This window comes from Canis lupus, chromosome 27, assembly GCF_003254725.2.
Source record: "Canis lupus dingo isolate Sandy chromosome 27, ASM325472v2, whole genome shotgun sequence".
NCBI classification, from domain to species: domain Eukaryota; kingdom Metazoa; phylum Chordata; class Mammalia; order Carnivora; family Canidae; genus Canis; species Canis lupus.
Window position 1 is genome coordinate 22559613 of NC_064269.1, and position 23291 is coordinate 22582903.

The following is a 23291-nucleotide window of genomic DNA, read 5'->3' on the forward strand; positions in this document are numbered from 1 at the left end:
GGCAGAGTAGAAGGATCCTAAACTCACTTCATCTCATGGATACACCTAGATAACTCTCACAATAGTATAAATAAACCAGAGAAACTATGGTTTGGAAATATGGAAACTATGAAACTATATAGCAATAAACCAGGTTGTTCTCTGGTTTATTTATACAGAATCTCCACAGCCAAATGTAGAAAAGAATCAGAACAGAATCTCCACAGCCAAATGTAGAATAGAGGCCACATCAAAAAAGATAGGAAGGGTAGAGACATGATTGGGAACCAAACTGATCCATGAGACTGTCAGTGGGACAGGTGGACACCACAGACACAGAGAAGAGAAAGGAGCACACCCCACACCAGGTATCCCAGGCATGGTGGATTCACATTGGGAAGACAAATCCCCATAACATTTGGGTTTTGAAAACCAGAGGAGCTTAACTTTTCAAGTTCTTAAAAATCAATGAGGCTTAGCACTTGGAACCCTAAAAAGCCATAGGTATGGCTCTGGAAGAGCAGGAGAGTGATAGGAAATGAAGTCCTGCTCTTAAAAGACAGCATAACAAACAACCCTGCTGAGATATAACCAAGAAGCAACAATTTGAAAAACACCTGGGATATATAGGAGGATTTACTTACTAATTTTATAACATGTGCAGAAGGGACAGGGACCATTGGGAAACTCCTCAAAGAAGGCAAGCATGGTAAGTACCATCCTTTCCCTCTCCCCAACCTATATATGTGGACACCTTCAGGAACCTGCACAGTAGATTAGAGGAAAAAGAAGAATGGATCAGTGACATGGAGGGCAGAGTTGTAGAAAGCAATCTAATTGAACAGGAGAAAGAAAAAAGAATAATAATGAGAAGAGATTAAGGGAATTCAATGACACCATCAAATGTAATAACGTTGACATTAAAGGATCCCAGAAGAAGAGAAAAAAAAGGGAAGAAAATTTATTTGAAGAAATATTAGCTGAAAACTTTCCAACTCTGGGGAAGGAAACACAAATCCAGACCCATGGGGGCACAGAGGGGGCACAACACAACCAAACCAAGCAGGTCCACATCAAGACACATAGTAATTAAAATGGCAAAAAGTAGTGATAAAGAAGAATTTTAAAAGCAGCAATAGATGGGCACCTTAGTGCCTCAGTCAGTTAAGCACCTGACTCTTGATTTCAGCTCAGATCATGATCTTAGGGCCAGGAGTGGGGTGGGGTGAGGTGGGGAAGGTTGGATAATGACATGTTCTGCAATTGAGTCCTGTGTTGGCCTCCATGCTCAGCTAGGAGTCTGCTTGAGGATTCTCTCTACCTTTGCCCCCTCCCCCTGTGCATGCTTTCTCTCTTTCAAATAAATAAATAAATAGATAGATAGATAGATAGATAGATATAGATAGATAGATATAGATAGATGATAGATAGATAGATAGATAGATAGATAGATAGATAGATCCATCAATATTTTTTTAAAGGGCAGCAAGAGAAAGAAAACAGTCACATACAAGGAAACCCCATAAGGCTCTCAGCCAACATTTGAGCAGAAACCATGCAGGCCAGAGGGAATGGCATGATATATTTCCAAGCACTAGGAAAAAATTCCAGCCAAGAATACTCTATCCAACAATTCAGAATAGGAGAGATAATGAGTTTCCCAAACAAACGTTAAAAGAATTCATGACCAATAACCAGCCTTGTAAGAAATGATAAAGGGAATTCTATGATTGGAAAGAAAAGCAGGAGTAAGAAAAGTGGAATGAACAAAAGCACTGAAATTAAGTATATCTACAAAAATCAGTCAATAAAAGTATGAAACTATATAGCAAAAATGTGGGTGACAGAGGAGTAAAAATGCGTTGCTTTAAGACTGGGTTCAAACTTAAACGACCATCAACTTAATATAGAGTGCTATATGCATAAGATGTTACATATAAACTTAATGGTAATCACAAATCAAAAAATAAAGAGAAAGGAATCCAAGTATATAACTAATGAAAACCAGAATGGAAAGAGCCCAAACATCCATTGACTGATAAATGGATAAAGAAGATACTGTGTGTGTGTGTGTATTATATATATATGTATATAATATATATAATAGAATATTAGTCATCAAAAATAATGTAATCTTGCTATTTGTAATGACATGGATGGAGCTGTCATAGAAAGACAAATACCATATGATTACATTTGTATGTAGAATGTAAGAAACGAAAAGATTAACAGAGGGGAAGGGAAAAAATAAGAGAAGGAAGTAAACCATAAGAGACTACTAAATATAGAGAACTGAGGGTTGATGGAAGGGAGGTGAGCAAATGGGTGATAGGTATTAAGGAAGGCACTTGTGTTGAGCACTGAGTGTTGTATATAAGTGATGAATCACTAAATTGTACTCCTGAAATTAACATTACACTATATGTCAACTAACTAGAATTTAAATAAAATTTTGAAAAAATATCACACACAAAAAGATTAAAAACAAAACAAAGCCAAAAATAAAATGAACAAACAAATAAAAATGTTAATTTTTTCCAGAGACACCCTTATAGACACATCCATAAATAAAGTTTGACCACTATCTGGGCATCCCTTAGTCCAATCAAGTTGACACATAAAATTAACCAGAACACTCTGTTGTATCATTAAGAAAACATTGAAAGTAGCCAATATTTGGGAGAGTCATGTGCTTTCTATATCTGAGAAGAAATGCCCCTTCTTAGAATTCTTAAGCACATGTAGTAGGTAAGCTATGAGAGTGACCTTAAAAAGATGACCAAGTACTTCTTATCAGAAGGGTATAGATTTCTATAGATTAAGATAATGGGCAAATACTTCTGGGATGTCACTATAACCAAATATAGAACGCATATTCTAAGCTTACTTGGATGAAGTTTTGTCATTTCTGTCCCAATGTAACATTTATTTGAAGCACAAATTTTGATTCCTAAGATTTTTTTTTTTTTTGCTGGAAATCATAATCCACATCCTTATGGGAAAATAAAAGATTGTATATATGGGGAAAAAAGAAAATCAGCAAACCATGAAAGAAAATAGCAAGAGAAGAAAGGACCAGAAAAGAACTACAAAAACAACCATAAAACAAGTAACAAAAGGACATTAAGTACATACTTAAAAATTACTCTGAATGTAAATGGACTAAATGCTCTAATAAAAAAAACTAGGGTGACAGAATGGATAAACAAGCAAGAACCATTGATATGCTGCCTGCAAAAGACTCATTGCAAACTTATAGACACATGCAGATTGAAAGTGAAGGGATGGAAAAACACTCATCATGCATATGGAAGTGAAAAAAAAAAGCTAGGGTAGCAATATTTATATCAAACAAAATAGGTGTTAAACCAAAGACTGTAACAAGAGACAAAGAAGGATACTACTAATGATAAAGGGAGCAATACAAAAATATGTACCCCACTTACATCAATGGATAGATCATCTAGACAGAACATCAACAATGAAACAGTGGCTTTGAATGACACCTTGGACCAGACAGATCTAACAGATATATTCAGAGCATTCCATCCTAAGACAGAAGTCATATTTTTCTCAAGTGCACAGGAAGCATCTTCCAGAATAGATCACATATTAAACCACAAAATAAGTCTCAACAAATTCAAAAGGACTGAAGTCATACCATGCATCTTTCCAGACCACAGCACTATGGAACTAGAAATCAAGCACAAGAAACAAAAATCTGAAAAGGACACAAATTAAGGAAGCTAAAGAACATGCTACTAAAAGATGAGTGGGTCAACCAAGAAATCAAAGATAAAATTTAAAAATACATGGAGACAAATTAAAATAGAACCACAATGACCCCAAATCTTTGGAATGTAGCAAAAGCTTTCTAATAGGGAAGATTATAGCAGTACGGGCCTAATTCAAGCAGCAAGAAAAATCTCAAATAAAAACTTAGCCATACACCTAAAAGACTTAGAAAAAAAAAAAAAAAGAACAAACAAAACCCCCAAACCAATAGAAGAAGGAAATAATATAGATTAAAGTAGAAATAAACAAAATAGAAACCAAAATAACAATAGAACAGATCAATGAAACCAGGACCTGGTTCTTTAAAAAGATCAACAAAATTGATAAATCTTTAGCCCGGCTCATGAAAGAGAGTGGTGGGGGGAGAGAAGGGAGGGAGTGAGGGAGGGAGAGAAGGAAGGAAGAAAGAAAGAGGGGAGGGAAGAAAAGAGAAAAGAACACAACAAAAATACAAAGGGTAAGGATTATAAAAAAATATTGTGAAAACTTATATACCAACAAATTGGACAAATTAAAAGAAATGAATAAATTCCTAGAAACATAATACTTCCCAAAGCTGACTCAGAAAGACCATTTGAACATATCGGTTACCAGCAATGCAATTTCATCTGTAATTAAAAAAAAAACAAAATTCCCAACAAACAAAAGTTCAGAATCAGATCACTTCACAGGTGAATGCTACCAAACATTTAAAGAAGAGTTAATATCTATTCTTCTCAAACTATCCCCCCCCCCAAAAAAAAGTAGGAGAGAAAAGAAAGCTCCCAAATTCATTCTATGTGGCCAGGATTACCCTGATACCAAAAACGGATAAAGATACTATGAAAAAAGAGAACTACAGGCCAATATCTCTGAGGACCACAGATGTAAAAATCCTCAACAAAATACAATCAAACTAAATCCAACAATACACTTAAAAAATTCTTCTTCATAATTAACTGGGATTTACTCTTAGGATGCAAGAGTGGTTCAATATTTGCAAATCAACCAATGTGATACATCACACCAACATGAGAAAGTATAAAAACCACATGATTATTTCAGTATATTTGGAAAAAGCATCTGACAAAGTACATCATTTATGATAAGAAAAATAAAACCTTTAGCAAAGCTGCTTTAGAGACAGCATACCTCAACATAATAAAGGTCATATATGAAAAACCCACAACATCTTACTTAATGGGGAAAAACAGCTTTTCCCCTAAGAGCAGGAACAAGGCAAGAATGTCCACTCTCACCACTTTTATTCCACATAGTATTAAAAGCCCTAGCTACAGCAATTAGAAAGACAGACAGAAAGAAAGAGCACCCAAATTAGTAAGGAAGTAAAACTTTCACTATTTGCTGATGACATGAGACTATAGATAGAAAACCCAAAGACTCCACCAAAAAACTACTAGAACTGAAAAATTCAATAAAGCCACAGGATACAAAATCAATATATAGAAATCCATCGCATTTCTATACACTAGTAATGAAGTAACAAAGAGAAATTAAGAAAACAATCCCATGGGATCCCTGGGTGGCGCAGGGGTTTGGCGCCTGCCTTTGGCCCAGGGCGCGATCCTGGAGACCCGGGATCGAATCCCACGTCGGGCTCCCAGTGCATGGAGCCTGCTTCTCCCTCTGCCTGTGTCTCTGCCTCTCTCTCTTTCTCTCTCTGTGACTATCATAAATAAATAAATATTTAATAAAAAAAAAAAAGAAAACAATCCCATTTACAATTGCACCAAAACCTAGGAATAAATGCGACCAAGTACATGAAAGACCTCTACTCTAAAAACTATAAAACACTGATGAAAGAAATTTAAGATGATACAAATGAATGGAAAGATATTCCATGCTCATAGATTGGGAGAACAAATATTGTTAAAGTGTCCGTATTACCCAAAGCAATTGATAGATTTAATGCAATCCTTACCAAAATGCCAACAGCATTTTTTTTTACAGAATTAGAATAAATAATCTGAAAATTTATATGGAACCACAAAAGACTTCAAATTGCCAAAGCTATCTTGAAAAAGAAGAAGAAAACCAGAAGGATCACAATCCCAGATTTCAAAAACTACTACAAAACTGTAGTAATCAGAACAGTATGACACTGGCACAAAAACAGACAAATAGATCAATAGAACAGAAGAGAAAGCCCAGGGCTCCTGGGTGGCTCAGCTGATTAAAAGTCTGCCTTTGGTTCATATTGTGATTCTGGGGTGCTGGGATTGAGCCCTTCATCAGGCTCCTTGCTCAGTGGGGAGTCTGTTTCTTCCTCACCTTCTTCCTCTCTCCTCACTAATTCTCTTTCTCTTTTTTAAAAGATTTTATTTATTTATTCATGAGAGACAGAGAGAGAGAGAGGCAGAGACACAGGCAGAGGGAGAAGCAGGCTCCATGCAGGGAGCCTGATGTGGGACTCGATCCTGGGACTCCAGGATAATGTCCTGGGGTGAAGGCTGGCGCTAAACTGCTGAGCCACCCAGGGATCCCCTCAAATAAACAAAATCTTTAAAAAAAAAAAAAAGAAGAAGAAGAAGAAGAAGAAAGAAGAAAAGAGAGCTCCAAAATAAACCCACACTTAAATGCCAATTTATCCTCGACAAAGGAGGCAAGAATGTGCAATTGAAAAAAAAAGTCTTCTACAAATGGTATTAGGAAAGTCTGATGAATGAAACTGGACCACTTCTTTATACCATATACAAAAATAGATTAAAGACCTAAATATGACTTCTCAAACTATTACAAAAATAATAGAAATGGAAGGAAAACATCCAAACTCATTCTACAAGGTCAGCATTATCCTGATTCCAAAAGCAAAGACTCCACTAAAAAAAAAAAAAAAAAAAAAAAAGGAATACAGGTCAATATCCCTGATAACACAATACTAGCAAATTGAATCTAATAGTACATTAAAAGAATCACTCGCCACAATCAAGTGGGATTTATTCCTGGGTTGGAAGGGTGGCTCAATATTTGCAAATCAAGCAATGTGATACACTCCATTTATAAAAGAAAGGATAAGAACCATATGATCCTCTCAATAGATACAGAAAAGCATTTGACAAAAGTACAGCATCCAGTCTTGAGAAAAAGTCTCTACAAAGTAGGGATAAAGGGAACATACCTCACCATCATAAAGGCCATATACAAAAAACCCACAGCTAACATCATCCTTAGGATAAAATTGAGAGCTTTTCCTTATGGTCAGGAAAATTACAGGGATGCCTACTCTCACAACTATTACTTCACATAGTACTGGAAGTCCTAGACTCAGCAACCAGACAACAAAAAGAAATAAGAGGTATCCAAATCAGCAAGGAAAAAGCCAAACTTTCATTATTTGCAGACAACATGATACTCTATGTAGAAAAGACTCTACCAAAAAATTGGTAGAACTGATACACGAATTCAGTAGTCACAGGACACAAAACCAACCTACAGATATCTGTTGCATTTCTATACACCAATAATGAAGCAGCAGAAAAACAAGGAATCGATCCCATTTACAATTGCACCAAAAATCATAAGAAACTAAGAATAAACTTAATCGAAGAGGTAAAAGATCTATACACTGAAAACTATAAAACACTTATGAAAGAAATAGAAGATGACACAAAGAAATAAAAAATATACCATGCTCATGGATTGGAAGAACAAACATTGTTAAAATGTCTATACTACCCAAAGTAATCCACATATTTAATGGAATCTCTATCAAAATACCATTAACATTTTTCATAGAGCTAGAACAAATAATCCTAAAATTTATATGGAACTGCAAAAGACCCTGAATAGCCAAAGCAATCTTGAAAAAGAAAAGCAAAGCTGGAGGTATCACAATTCCAGACTTCAAATTATATTATAAAGCTGTAATGATCAAGATAGTATGATACTGGCACAAAACCAGACACATAGGTCAATGGAATAGAAAACCCAGAAATGGATCCACAACTATGTATGGTCAACTAATCTTTGACAAAGCAGGAAAGAATATCCAATGGGAAAAAGACAATCTATTCAACAAATGGTGTTGGAAAAACTGGACAGAAACATGCAAAAGAATGAAACTGGACCACTTGCTTATACCATACACAAAAATAAATTCAGAATGGATAAAAGACCTACCTGTGAGACAGAAACCATTAAAATACTAGGCAGTAACCTCTTTGACATTGGCCATAGCAACTTCTTACTAGACATGTCTTCTGAGGCAAGGGAAACAAAAGCAAAAATAAACTATTGGGACTATATCAAGATGAAAAGATTTTGTATAGTGAAGGAAACAACAAACGAAAGGCAACCTTAGTAATAAAAGAAGATATGTAAAAATGACATATCTGATAAAGGGTTAGTATCCAAAATCTATAAAGAGCTTATCAAACTCAACACCTCAAAAAAAATAATTCTGTTAAAAAATGGGTAGAAGACATGAAAAGACATTTTTATAAAGGAGACATCCAGATGGCTAACAGATACATGAAAAGATGCTCAACATCACTCATCATCAGGGAAATACAAATCAAAACTACAATGAGATATCATCTCACATTTTTCAGAATGGCTAAAATTAATGACAGAGGAAACAAGAAATGTTGGTAAGGATGTGAAGAAAAGGAACCCTTTAACAGTGTTGGTGGAAATGCAGACTGGTACAGCCACTCTAGAAAACAATATGGATGTTCCTCAAAAAATTAAAAATAAAACTACTCTACAACCCAGCTTACCCAAAGGTCACAAAAATACGGATTCAAAGGGATACACATCACCCTAATGTTTCTATAGCAGCATTACCATCAAAAGCCAAAATATAGAAAGAACCCAAATGTCCATCAGGTGATGAGTGGACTACTACACAGCCATCAAAAAGAATGAAATCTTGCCATTTGCAAGACATGGGTAAAGCTAGACTATTACACTAAGTGGAATAAGCCAGTCAGAAGACAAATACCATAGGATTTCACTCATATGTGTAATTTAAGAAACAAAACAGATGAACATTGCAGGAGTGATATAAAGAGAAAAGCAAACCATAAATACACTCTTACTATAGAGAACAAACTAAGGGTTTCTGGAGGGGAGGTGGCGGGGAGATGGGTTAAATGGGTGATGGGTATTAAGGAGGGCACTTGTTGTGATGAGCACTGGATATCGTATATAAGTGATGAATCAATACATTCTCCACCTGAAAGGAAACAAAAAACTGACCACAGAGAAATCCTCAATAAATCTCCAAAAGGAAGCAGTACAGATGAAATGTATCTTGAAAGAAACTAGAAATTAAAGACAAAATGGGAAAAGAAAGAAAAAAAGATCTGTATAATGGAATTTAGGGTACAAGGGAGAGAAGACAGGACCTTTTCTGAAAAGAAAATGTTCTTTTACTATGGGAATCGTAGATCATAAGAATATTTTAAGTCATGCCCCTTGCCTGACATTTGTAGAAAAGACAGGGAAAAAAGAATTATGTTGATCTACATTATTTGCTTGCATCATTATATTTCATAAAATATGCTTGATTTGCCATGTGTTTATGATTCAAAAATATAATTTAGGCTTCTATTGTATAAAAAGCTGCATTATTGTAGGATCCTACAAATACTGACAAGTATAATTTCTTTGTACAGCAGTCAATATTAAGAGAGTTCACATGAATGTGAAAACTAAAGAATCAACAGCAGATACTGTAAATTACAACAGAAAATGAAAATAAACATAGGAATGAATTTGCATTTAAAAAAAAGACCTAAATATGAGACCTGAAACCATAAAAATTCTAGAAGAGAGCACAGGCAGTAATTTCTCTGACACAAACTGTAGCGACATTTTTCTAGGTATGATTCCTGAGGCAAAGGAAACAAAAGCTAAGATAAATTATTGGGATTACATCGAAATAAACAGTACCTGCACAATGAAGGAAAAAAATAAACAAAACTTAAAGGCAAACTTCAAAATGGGAGAAGACATTTGCAAGTAACATATCTGATAAAGGGTTCATGTCCAAATTACATAAAAAATTTATACAATTAAACACACACACAATACAAATAATCAATTAAAAAAGAGGCAGAAGACATACACAGATATTTCTTCAGAGAAGACATCCAAGAATGGCCAACAGACATACGAAAAGATGTTCAACATCACACATTTTCAGGGAAATGTAAATCAAAACTACAATGAGATATCACCTGACACTTGAAAGAATAGCTAAAATAAAAAACGCAAGAAACAAGTGTTGACAAGGATGTGGAGAAAAAGGAAAAAGGAATCTTCATGTTCCTCATGTTGGTGGGAATGCTAACTGTGCAGCCATTCTGGAAAACAGTATGAAGTTTCCACAAAAAGTTAAAAATAGAATTAGCATATGATCTAGTAATTCCACTACTGAGGATTTACTCAAAGAATACAAAAACACTAATTTGAAAAGATATATGCACCCCTATGTTTATTGCTGCATTATTTACAATAACCAAGATACAGTATCCACTGATTGAGGAATGGATAAAGAAGATGTGTGTGTACACACACACACACACAGGAATGAGTTTGCATTTTAAAATGCATTATCTATACTTAAAAATTAAAAATGCATTATATATACATGGAATATTACTCAGCCTTAAAAAAGGATGAGATCTTGCCATTGGTGACAACATGGAGGGTATTGCGTCAAGTGAAATTAAATCAAACAGAGACAAATACCATATGATTTCACTTATATGTAGAATTTTAAACAACAAAATAAGTAAACCAACAAAAAAGCACAAACAGACCTATAAATATAGAGAACATACTGATTGCTGCCAGAGAGGAAGAGGTGGGGGGGATGGCTAAAAGAAGTGAAAAGGAGTGGCAGATATAGGCTCACAGTTGCAGAAAAAGTTATGGGGAGGGGTGTCTGGGTGGCTCAGTCGGCGAAGCATCTAATTCTTGATCTTGGCTCAGGTCATGATCTCAGGGGAATGAGATCAAGCCCCACATCAGGCTCCATGCTCAGTGTGGAGTCTGCTTGAGATTATCTCTCTCCCTCTGCCTCCCCCCTTCCCCCTACTCACTAAGTAAGCAAAGAAATAAAATATTTTTTAAAAAAGAAAAAAATCTATGGGGACAAGATGCACAATATAGGGAATATAATCAGTAGTATTGTAATAGTGTGGTACGGTGACAGTAGCTACACTTGGGGTGAGCATAGCATGATGTAGATTTGTTGAACCACTATGTTGCACACCTGAAACTAATGTAACATTGTGTGTCAACTGTACATCAAAAATAAAGTTAAAAAAATAATAATACCGCATAGATATTTTTCTCCATGCACAAAAAAAGTATTATTAGTCAAATATAAAAATGGAGGGAAAAAAAACAAAGGTATTTAATTAAAGTAGTTTCCCCTCTACCCCAGATAAAATTTCAGTCTCAAGTAAGTACTTTTTAAAATCTGTTTTGGATAAACTGGTGTGTGTGTGTGTGTGGGGGGGGGGGTTCATTCTTAGATATAGTCAGTCCTACTATCTTATTCAGAAATTAAATTAGTAATCCACACACCCATCTTATTTAAGCAAAAGACATTTCTTTTATTCTAACTGAAGTCTGCCTTGAGATAATTTGCTCTGGGGACAAGGTGGATGCAGGGATGAAGATTCTTCCCTCAAGAAGGTAAATATAGACTATAAGAACAGAAGTCTATGGGACACCTGGGTGGCTCAGGGGTTGAGCATCTGCCTTTGGCTCAGGGTGTGATCCCAGATTCCCGGGATCGAGTCCCACATCGGGCTTCCTGCATGGAGCCTGCTTCTCCCTCTGGCTGTGTTTCTGCCTCTCTCTCTGTGTCTCTCATGAATAAGTAAATCTTTTTTTTTTTTTTTTTAAGAAGTTTAGGGGAATGAGCAGTCATAAAGGAGAATGAAAACTGTAGAGAGAGTATAGCAAGTCCCCAAACTTACAATGGTTTGATTTCTGATTTTACAATGGTTGTAAAGTGATACGTATTCAGTGAAATTGTACTTCAAATTTTGAATTTTGATCTTTTCCCTGGCTATGACACTTTCTTGATCCTAGACAGTAGCAGTGAGCCACAGCTCCCAATCAGCTATGCAAACACAAAGGTAAACAACCAATACACTTACAATCATTTTGTACCCATACAACTCTTCTGTTTTTCACCTTTGGTACAATATTCATTACATGAGATATTCAATACTTTATTATAAAATGGGCTTTGTGTGAGATGATTTTGCCCAATTTTAGGCTAATGCAAGTGTTTTGTGCACTTAAAGTAGGTTAGACTAAGCCATGATGTTTGGTAGGTTAAGTGTATTAAATGCATTTTTAATTTAGAGTATTTTCGATTTACAATGGATTTGTTAGGATGTAACCCCATCATAGGTCAAAGAAGATCTGTATTAATTCAATGGCAAATGTCATTTGGCAATGTTAGGAGGTATTGAGAAGAGAAAAACTTAAGACATTTAGAAAGATGATTTTTATTTTTTTTATTTGTAGTAGAATCGAAAAGAGTTGTAAAGCCAAAAAGAATATCTTTATCGTATTTTCCTCCACTAAAACTCTAAGCCCTCTATCACATATCTCAAACTTAAAAGGCTTCCTGTCATGGATTTTTCTGTGTCAACTTGGCTGGGCCATGGGATGTCCAAATATTTGGTCAAGTGTTATTCTGGATGTTTCCGTGAAGGTATTTTTAGATGAGATGAACATTTAAATTGGTAGACTAACTAATGCAGATTGTCCTTCCTAATAAAGATAAGTCTGAGTAGAACAAAAAGGTGGGCTCTCTCTAAATAAGAGAATTCTTCCCACCTGGCTGCCTTTGAACTGGGACATCAGCTTTCTTCCTGCCTTTGGGCTCAAACAGAACCATCAGCTCTTCTTTGGTCTTGAATCAGCCTTTGGACAGGAACTCTATCATCAGCTTTCCTGGTTCTCCTTGGAGAAGCTTTGGACTCAGAGTGGAACTAAATGGTTATTAGCTCCTTAGGTCTCTAGCTTGCTGATTACCAAGCAGATCTTGGGACTTGCCTGCCTCCATAATCACGTCAGCCAATTCCTTATAATTAATCCATCTATCTAAAAACACATACACACACAGAGAGAGTATTGGTTCAGTTTCTCTGAAGCACTCTGATTAATATCTTCCTTTAGTGAAGCTTCCTTATTTTCTTCAGGGAAATAGTTCCTTAAATCTGGTCCAAGCAGAGAAGCTTTCTGGGAATAAATTAGTACCATTCATCCTACAATGTAATTAAAGGTGCATGGCTGCAAGAATATTCATTATGATGCTATTTATAATAGAGAAAAATAATAGCCAATTGAGACAGATTGGTTAAGTAAAATATGATACATCCTCCAAAAGGTATATGAAAAAAAATTTGTGGACACAGATGAACACTCAAAATTACTAAATGAGAAAAAGCAGATTATAAAAACAAGTCTGGAAACATTCCTATAGTTCCCTTAGGTAACATGTTATATATATATATCTTAAGAAAAAAAGAATGACCCAAAAAATCTTAAGCCATTTTTAGCAATCATACTGTGGTAGTGAGGTACACAGAATCCAAAGTGTCCCTTATGATCCCTGCCTCCTGTTGTTTATATCCTTGTATAGTTCCCTCCCCTTGGATGTGGGCATGACCTGTGTCTTGCTTCTAACCAGTAGAACATTGCAAAGGTGATGGGATATACATGTATGTGATTATATGATTAAGGTACATAAGATCATACAGTATCTGGCTTTAAAGAAGCAAGATACCATATTATGGGCTTCCTATGCTAAGAGGCCCAACTGGTAAGAAGCTGAAGGATACCTCCAGCTGACAGCAAGAATCTGAAACTGTGTTGTCCTATAACCACAAGCAACTGAATTCTGTTGCCAAAAGCAGGTCAGTTCCCTGTTAAGCCACAGATGACACAGCTGCTCTGGCCAACTTTGCAGCTTTGTGACTTCCTTAGCAGAGGACCCAGTTACGCTGTGCATGGACTCCTGGTCCATAGAAGATATGGGGTAATAAATGTGTATTGTTGTAAGCCACCAAGCTGGTGGTAATTTAGCAAAGAGAAATAATACAAGTAGTTTGGGTATTATTATTCTAAAAGTATTGTATATATATTGAAGAATAAAACAAATGAACATTTATATTGGTGTCATTGAGGACCAGGATTTTCTATGGATAAGAGAGGAAATACAGATACAGAAGAGATAAGTAAAACCCCTATAGTACTAAATTTGCATTGGAAGAAATTTGCTGAACTCAATGTATTTTTTTTTATTTTATTTTTTATTTATGATAGGCACACAGTGAGAGAGAGAGAGGCAGAGACACAGGCAGAGGGAGAAGCAGGCTCCGTGCACCGGGAGCCCGACGTGGGATTCGATCCTGGGTCTCCAGGATCGCGCCCTGGGCCAAAGGCAGGCGCTAAACCGCTGCGCCACCCAGGGATCCCTCATAATGTATTTTATCTTCAAACAATTTAAGTACTTCCAAAATCTGACTATTGAAAAGGCCCATAAAATAACAGCAATCCCTTGCCTCCAGATTGTGGTCTCTATTATTTCCCATGAAAAAGAGCCATGGATACTTAAAGAAATAGATGATTCCAAGGTTGGAGCAGGAAATGTACAAGACAAGCCTAGAGACTTTTACAATACCAGGGAAAATAAGGAAGCTCTTAAAAATAATGAGGACAGGTTAAAAGTATTAGTACCTGGGACATCTGACTGTTACCAGGACGTAATGAAATGCTCAAGTAGATTGACAAGAAATATAGAAAGAATAAATGGCGATAAAAAATACTTCTATTTGGTAACAATTATAGTAATTGATTTAGCATCAATGGATGCTATGTTTCTAATCACAAATTCTAATGTGTAGATTTTTTTTCCCCCAGACACATCCAAGCAATTCTTAAACACCAGCTGGGTGTGTTACAATTCAACTCAGTTCTGACACTGTCTAGTGATAGTGTCAGATCACATAGGACCCAGCCCTACAACCTTCAGGTGCCAATCCCAAGTCTAGGATACTCTGACTGACCTGCTAATTGATTGGATGTTCCCATGACCCCTTCCTTGAGTTTGCTAGAATGGCTCACGAAACTCAGAGAAACATTGTGCTTACTAGATCCTCAATTATAACAGGATATAACTCAGAAACTCCCAGATGGAATAGATGTACAATTCAAGATATGGGGAAAAGGCACAGAGCTTCCAGCCTCTCCTTGGTATACCACTCTCTCCAAATCTTACATGTTCACCAACTTGGATGCTCTCCAAACCCTCTCCTTCTGGGTTTTTATGGAGGTTTTATTAAAGTTTTAATGAAGACTGATTAAATCATTGGCCATTGATGACTAAATTCAATATACAGGCTCTCTCTCATCATCAGGTCAGGAAAGAATGGCTTGAAGTTCCAAACTTCTAACCCTATGGTTGTCTCCTCTAGCAACCAGCTCCCCGCCCCCCTTAGGTGGGGCCCAAAAGTCACCTCATTAACATAACAAGGCACGTTTATTGCTCTCATCATTTAGGAAATTCCTAAGGTTGTAGGAGCTCAGAGACAGAAATGGGACAAAAACCAAATATGTTATTATAAAGCACAATATCATAGATGCTAAAACTAGTGAATGAAAGTCTGATGAGAAATGGATTATTTACATAGACTCAAAGTGTCTTCCCCTAAGTTATTTATTAATTACAAAGGAACAATAGTAACTTTGCAATGGAGTAATTTGGCAGACACTAATCAAGTGATCAAGTTTTAAAATCCTGATATATTGTACTAAGAAAAGTACATCATTTCTGTAATGTGTCTGTGAAAATGTAGAATTTGAAAAATCAAGGAAAATATCAGACATTCTACAAAGTAACTGGCCTATATTCTTCAAAAATTTCAAGGTCACAAAAGACAAGTGAGCAACTTTCCAGATGGAAGGAAACTGAAGAGCTGTGACTACTAAATAGAAGGTATGGGTCCTGGATTGGGAAACAAAACAAAACAAAACAAAAAAAGCTGTAAGGTATGATTGGGACAAATGAGAATATTTGAACATAGACCTTTGAAAAAAAATCATAGTATTGCAGTAATGTTAAATATCCCGATTTTGATCATTGCTCCGTAGTCAGGCAAGCAAATGTCCTTATTTATAGGAAATACATGGGGGTAAGGAGGCACAATATCCACACCCTACTCTTGAGTGATCAGGAGAAGCTTTTATCCTGCTTTTCCTCTAAGAAGACCTAGACAACCAGATAGCTGATGAAGCAAGGTAGAGTTTCCTTTTATCAATTATTCCAGCTGATAAATTAGGAAGGGATGATAGAATATCACCATTTGCACCACCTTATAAAGAATAGGAGCTCAGAGACAGAAATGGGACAAAAAAACAAATATTTTATTATAAAGCACTATATCATAGATGCTAAAACTAGTGAATGAAAGTCTGAATAATAGGCCTTATTAAAAAGAAAACCACAGGCCCAAATTGGTGTCACGTAGGCCAAGTCCCAAACCAGAGTTCAATACCTTATCTAACTGCGGTTTCAATCTCCCCAGAAATGTAGTCTCAACTGGGCAGTGGGGAGTTTTCTGGTGGGTACCAGTGAATCTGCTTCATGGGCCCTCTCTATACCCTAAAGGAAGAAGAGGTATAGTCTGCATGGTAAGACATCACCATCCTCCACCCCATTCCCTTCCAAATCCTCCCCACTAGTCCCCCTAAGTGAAAGCCATCTTGCCTAGAACAATCCTTTCCCACTCTCCTTATAAAAACTTTCTATTTCATACATCTCTGAATTCCTTCCTACCTGCTAGATGAGATGCTGCCCGATTCACAAATCATTTTAAAAGCCAATTAGACCTTCAAATTTACTCGGTTGAATTTTGTTTTTTAATAGATTTGGTGGCAGTAAAGGATCCAAAGTGAACTTCCAGCAGCATTTGGGGATGATGAAACACAACCATGGTACCCGTGAACCCTGTGAGTTCACTGTTTTTCTTGTCATTTCCGAGAGCTGTGGGCAAATTCCTCTCAATTCTGACCTCTTATCTGTTGTGTTTGAGCTTTCTATCTAATTAGCTTTCCTTTCTATGGTAGGTCAGCTTGTGCTGGCAGACAATAATGCCCCAAGTACAGTTGACCTAGCAGATGTGCCCAGAGCCCCGTGGAGCTGGTGGTTCTGCCCAGAGTTTCATTGAGCCGGCAGGAGGGCCTGCCTGGAGCCAAGCCCCTGGACCTCTCAGACCACAATTCCCATAGTGGAAAACTTCAAGTTTCCACAGGAACTGTTGGTGGTACACATAGGGCCTTCTTGTGGCCAGGACACAGTAACATCTCTTGGTTACTTCTGATATATGAAATTGCATGTGTTTATTTGCCTTATTTCGTGTAAAGGAGCAAGGATCTCAGAGGCCAAAAAGCTGCAAAAAATGGTAGGCATAGGCTGAGCATTTAAAGGCTGTTAGAGTACTAGCCACCTCAAGAAGAACCCCCTGACAGGATAAGTTGGTCACAGAATGGGTTAGATTGACATTAGGTCACCCACCAACCGCAAGGAAATTTCCATGCAACAAGGTACGCTATAAAACACACACAGACCCTAACCCTGTAGCGCATCCCTTTTAGGTATTAGTCTGGCTGAGAAACCCACAGTCTTAGGTAAGTGGATTCTTTGTTTTTTTGTTTTTGTTTTTTTGTTTTTTCAATATCCTAGCAGTTAGCTAACAAGACAAATTCTAAAGAGTCACACACATTACCTTTCTGCACACCTGCTTATTTTGTGTCTATGAACTATAGTTCCAGAAATTTCAGATATCTAGAAAAAACAACAAAATCTCACTAAGCTTGTTTTGTGTCCTGTGGAACTTGGCTTGGTAACTGTCAGGTTAAGGCCAGGTCAAAATAAGGCCAGACCGAAATGTAAGTTGCACTTCCTCTGCAGGTAGATATGGCTGAACAGAAATGTGGGTTAACTCCCTTTTCAGCTAGGGTCCTACCAAACTGCTCCCAGCCCTCAAGGGTATTACAACCTGGAAATACAATGGCCATATGGGGAACGTTCCAATTAGGTAAGATCATTTAAGAAGTGCACTTGAAAGCAAAGGCTCTGAAATGAAACAGAATGGGGTACCTGTTTCAACTGGCATGCAGAAGCCTCCAAAAGGTTTTGAAATTCCAAAGGAATTCCACTGAAAGATTCATTACAAAAAAGCTAATGAAAAAGAGACAATGTACCTACAATAAGACTATAAGACTGATGTAACTCCTACTGCTCACCTCTTTCCTTTGAGCATTCATCCTAGTTATCCTCTGTCTGAATTTTCTTTCCACTCTAAAGAGACTATTAAACAGTTATATTTTAAAATAAGACCATTCAGGGCAGCCCTGGTGGCGCAGTGGTTTACCACCCCCTGCAGCCCCGGGTGTGATCCTGGAGACCCTGGATCAAGTCCCACGTCGGGCTCCCTGCATGGAGCCTGCTTCTCCCTCTGCCTGTGTCTCTGCCTCTCTCTCTGTGTCTCTATGAATGGATAAATAAAATCTTTAAAAAAAATAAAATAAAATAAGACCATTCAGAGCTACCAGAGATCCTCATCAGGCATCTTTCACTCCTTGGTCAAAGTCTGAACTAAGGGTCTTAGTTAAAGATTTTCCTAAATCCAGGGAGGATCCTCGAGAGTTTTTGTACATAGATTGTTTCCTCAGTACAATCAAAAGATGGAAATAAAAATTCAGTGTTCCTTCTTTCCCAAATCCAGACCCATTGGTTATTGATCCCTTATCTCTTAGAAGTAACTATTTCTTTCTTGTTGTCTCCTTTTATGTCCCAATGAAGTAGGAAAGCTTGAAGCAACTTCATTTTAGAAAGGCTCCATCTCTGCTATTTTTCTGCTACACCCTATTCACTCATGTTCCATATTCTGCCTCTGAACAAGCCAAAGAAGCTATGTTTCCATTTCAAGGGATGATGAAGGATAGAAGCAGAAAAATGTTTGCCTTTAGCCCAGAAGGCTGACGATAGCCTGCATAGTTTTGATAAGGATCAAATACATGGTGGTTGCTACATTCTTAAAGGGTCTCATGACTGCCTTCACTTCTCACCAATAGTTAATATCAAGCTGAATGATAAGCATGAGAGAAATCTTGCAAAAGTAGTTTTATGGGAAAAAAAAGTAGTTTTATGAACAGAAATTTTTTGAAAACATTTATGAGTTAATACCCTTTGCATATTTCTTCCCCTTTGAGCACTAAGCATAACCAATCACCAGCTTCATACAGCTCTTTCTGCCCACGGGGCCTGTCCTCATGTGACTTAAATAAGCTAAGTTGTACCATAAAACATCTCCAGAATTCTTTCTGGATTGGTGGCCTAATGACTCTGCAACAGGTGGACGCAAGAAAGTTAATCACTGAGTTTTGGCCAAGACCCCAAACACCAGATAACACTTAAGAAGAGCCAGATCCTAAACATGTTCCAGAACATTAGTTTCAAACAAACCTCAGCTGATGCTGGCCCCAATAACCTTATTTTCAGTAATTTATGGAATAACACCTATTGTTCACCTGCCATTTGCCTTGACTGGATCCTACCTACCCTAGATTCCTGGAGGAACAAGTACCCTAGACTCTCCTAATATAAACCTCTAGCAATGATGAGACTCATTTTTCCCCCCTTTCTGAGCGTCCCAGATACTCTGCTATTATCTGTCTATCACTTACTCTATTCAAAAAACTCTATTTTCACTTTCTCTGGCTCATACTTGATTCCTGTTCTGCACGAAGCCAAGGACCCTCTTGGCTGGTCTTGTGGGTCCCTCCCCTGGGTTCTGGGACTCGGCCTGCTTGCATCACTTAAGAATGTGGCTTGGCTTTCTGCCTGCCTGGGATATGCAGGTTGTCAGTTCTCTCATTGGCTATGTTTGGGAGTGACTTTAAATCTTGTAAGAATAGTAACTATTACATACTCTAAAATTAACAAATTTTTAAATAATTTTATTCATGTATTCATGAGAGACACAGAGAGAGGCAGAGACATAGGCAGAGGGAGAACTCAATCCCAGGACCCTGAGATCACAACCTGGGCCTAAGGCAGATGCTCAACCACTGAGACACCCAGGCGCCCTAAAATTAACAATTTTGAGCTAATTTTTTAAGTGGTTTTATAAATTTGAGATGTATATTTCTTGTGAGGAATCACTGATGATATGTAAGTAGTTCCAATGATTGAAGCTGGAAAATCAGTTGATAAGCTCAAAAAAATTATTCAAAACATTGGTAAAATAGGCAAAACAGGTATAAAGAAATTATAAAAAAATAACTAATGCCTAAACAGCCATTCTTACTCCCAAATTAGGTTGCATCCATCAGGTATGTAAACACAACCACATAGAGCACCACGCATAAACTACTTCCCTTTTGCTCACAATAGAAAGTACACATGACTTGATGAGAACGTTTCAGCAGATAATTTTCAACTTACCTCTACATTCTGTGTCACATGCATGAAAAATACTTGTGAGTAACTCCTCACAGGTCCTGCTAGTGCTGTAGGTTACATCTTCTTTGACATTATAGTTTCCTAGTTTCCATCCTATTAGAAGAAATTTTGTAAATCTAGGTGCTTTCTGTGCTACAATTGCTAATTTATTTTGTTTTAATTTTAACAAAAGAGACATATTTCAATAGCAGCCCATAATACCTATTACTTGACATGAAAAGACCAAACAAAAATTTTGTCTTGAAAGTCTATTATTCATTTTTCCTTTTAATTTATGTTTTGTTAAAGTAGAATAAAAGAGAGATGAAAGAGAAGGAAAGGAGTTTTTGCCTTATTAAATTAAAAGCATTCTATGAAAAAGTAACTAGTAAAAAATAAAAAAATAAAACTAGTACAACACAACAAAAATATTTTTTAAAAAGTAGAGGAAACAGAATAATTAGCTATACAGAAGAAATATCATCTTACATTGTTTTGCTTTTCAGTGCCCATCATGTATAGGACTCTATGAGTAATCCTCTAAACAGAGTTCACAAAATTTGAATTGAAATTGGCCTGTGAAATCAATATTCTCCTCTGGCCTATCTATTGGCATTACAATGGAGCCTACACTGTCCTACGTTTTACTTCTACACACACACACACACACACACACACACACAGAGTTAAAATTGTAGTTTTTGCTCTAGAGAAAATTTGTTTCCAGGTGAGTAAACAAATACCAATGATAATGATTATAAATACAGTCTGGAATTTCTATCATGTTTTTAATTAAAAACATATAGAGAATACTTACATTTCACATGTAAGATTTTATTTTAAGAGAAAAAAAGGGTGAGTCTTGCTGAAAGGTGGCAGAGCAGGATCCTGAGCTCACTTCCTCCCACAGACACACCAAGGCAACAATTACAGCTGACCCTTGAACAATGTGGGTTTGAACTGCATGGGTCTATTTATACATAGTTTTTAAAAAACAGACATGGTACATCACTATAAATGTATTTTCTCTTCCTTATGATATCCTTAATAACATTTTCTTTTCTCTGGATTATTTTATTGGAAAAATATAGTATATGTTACCTATAATATAGAAAATATGCATTAATCCAGTATTTATGTTATTGTTAATAACCTGATACTGGCAGAGATCTTCCACAGCTAAAAGGATAAAGAGAAGTCCCACTGAGAAGGGTAAGAGAGGAGAGACACAGTAGACAACCAAAGCCTCAGTGTGGTAGCAACCCACAATGAGGAACTATATCACAGATGTGGAGGTTCTCCCTGAGAAGCCAGGAGATCAAGCTCCAAATCAGGCACCCTGGGCCCTGAGGACCTGTGTGGTGAAAACAAGCCCCTATCACATCTGGCTTTGAAATTCAGCAGGGCTTAACTGTGACATAGAGGACTACAAGAAATGGAATCTCTGCTCTTGAAGGGCCAGTGCACTGCATCAGTTAGCCCAAGACTCAGCAGTTTGAAAAGTTCTTGGGATATACATGAAAGAGACTACTAATTTTAGGACATGTGTCAGTGGGGCAGGGATCTACAGGAGCTTTCTCTGGAATGAGGTACACTCCTTCAGCTTACCTCATCTGACACTTGCAGATATGGATTCTGACACTCTACATCTACCTCGATAGCACCACTTGGCACATGTAGGTATTCTCCTGCAGAACTGCCCCAGTAGGTGCCTCTCTAGTCGGCTCCTGACCCACCACTCTGGAGTGTGGGGTGCAGAGGGTGGGCAGTCTCATTTGGAACCTGTGTCTCTCCAGAGCAACTACTTCTGCCCTGTCCAGGACTAGGGCCTCTCCAGAACTACTTCTGCTCCCAGGGAGTGGTGGAGCTGGCTGCATCTACCAGCTTACTGACAGTAGTTATAGTCAGGCCAACCATTCAGCCTTTCCAGGAGCTAGCCCAATCCACCACAACAATCTCAATAGCCTCCCATTTAGCTGCACCAGGGATTTAACCACATCTACCAGTTTCCCTACAGATACTGAAGCTAGGCCTCTCACTCAGCTGCACCACATGCAAACAATGCCCCTCAGGGTACCTGCAGCAGTCAAGGTTAGACATTATAGACAGCCAGCCTGAGAGCTAACTCTGCCCACCAGCAGTGGCAGAAGCCAGGCCTTCCATTCAGCTGTGCTGGGGGCAAGCCCTGTAGTCAATCTTTGTAGACAGCTGGACTAAGGGCTGGCCCTGCCCCAGAGGACCAGTAGCAGTCATGACCCAGTCACAAGGGGAGTGCACACATAGTTCACACAAGGGACATATCTGGAGCACTTGGTTTTGCTGACTGGGAAGGGATTGCTACCAGGCCCACAGGACATGTTCTATATAAGACCACTACTTTCAAGACAAGAAGATAGCTGACCTACCTAATATATAGTAAGGAATAGAGTCAGACAAAATGAAGGGACAGAGGAATATGAACTGCATGAAAAAGACAAAACCCCAGAAAAAAAAGAGCTAAACAAAATGGAATTAAGCAATCTACCTGATAAAGAGTTCAAAGAAAGAGTCATTAGATGTTCACCAGCCTTGATAGATTCAGAGATAACCTCAACAAAGAGATAGAAAATATTAAAAAAAGGACCGTCCAGAACTGAATACAATAACTGATATGAAAAAATACATTTGAGGGAATCAATAGCAGATTTGATGATGTAGGAGAATAGACTAAGTGATCTGGAAGACAAGATAGTGAAAAGAAACTAAATTGAACAGAAAAAAAAAGAAAGAAAAGAACTTTAAAAAATGAGGACAGGTTAAGTAAGTTCTTGGAAAACATCAAGCATAATAATATTCACATACATCCAAGTATACTCTACATGGCAAGGTCATCATTTAGAATTGAAAAAGTTTCCAGACAAACAAAAGTTAAAGGAGTTCATCACTATAAGCCAGCCCTACAAGAAATGTTAAAGGGATTTCTTTAAGTGAAAAAAGAAAAGGTCATAACTAGATATAAGAAAATTATAAAAGGAAAAATTTTCACTGGTAAAAG

The 23291-nt window shown here is 37.2% G+C and overlaps 1 protein-coding gene across 1 annotated transcript in view; it reads right to left on the reverse strand.

The window, feature by feature from the left end:
- Positions 1 to 23291, reverse strand: part of IRAG2 (inositol 1,4,5-triphosphate receptor associated 2) — a 122796-nt gene that overhangs the window by 93118 nt on the left and 6387 nt on the right. Inside the window, 1 exon segment of the mRNA XM_035706789.2 lies at positions 20261 to 20371. Coding sequence (XP_035562682.2) covers positions 20261 to 20371 — 111 coding nt within the window.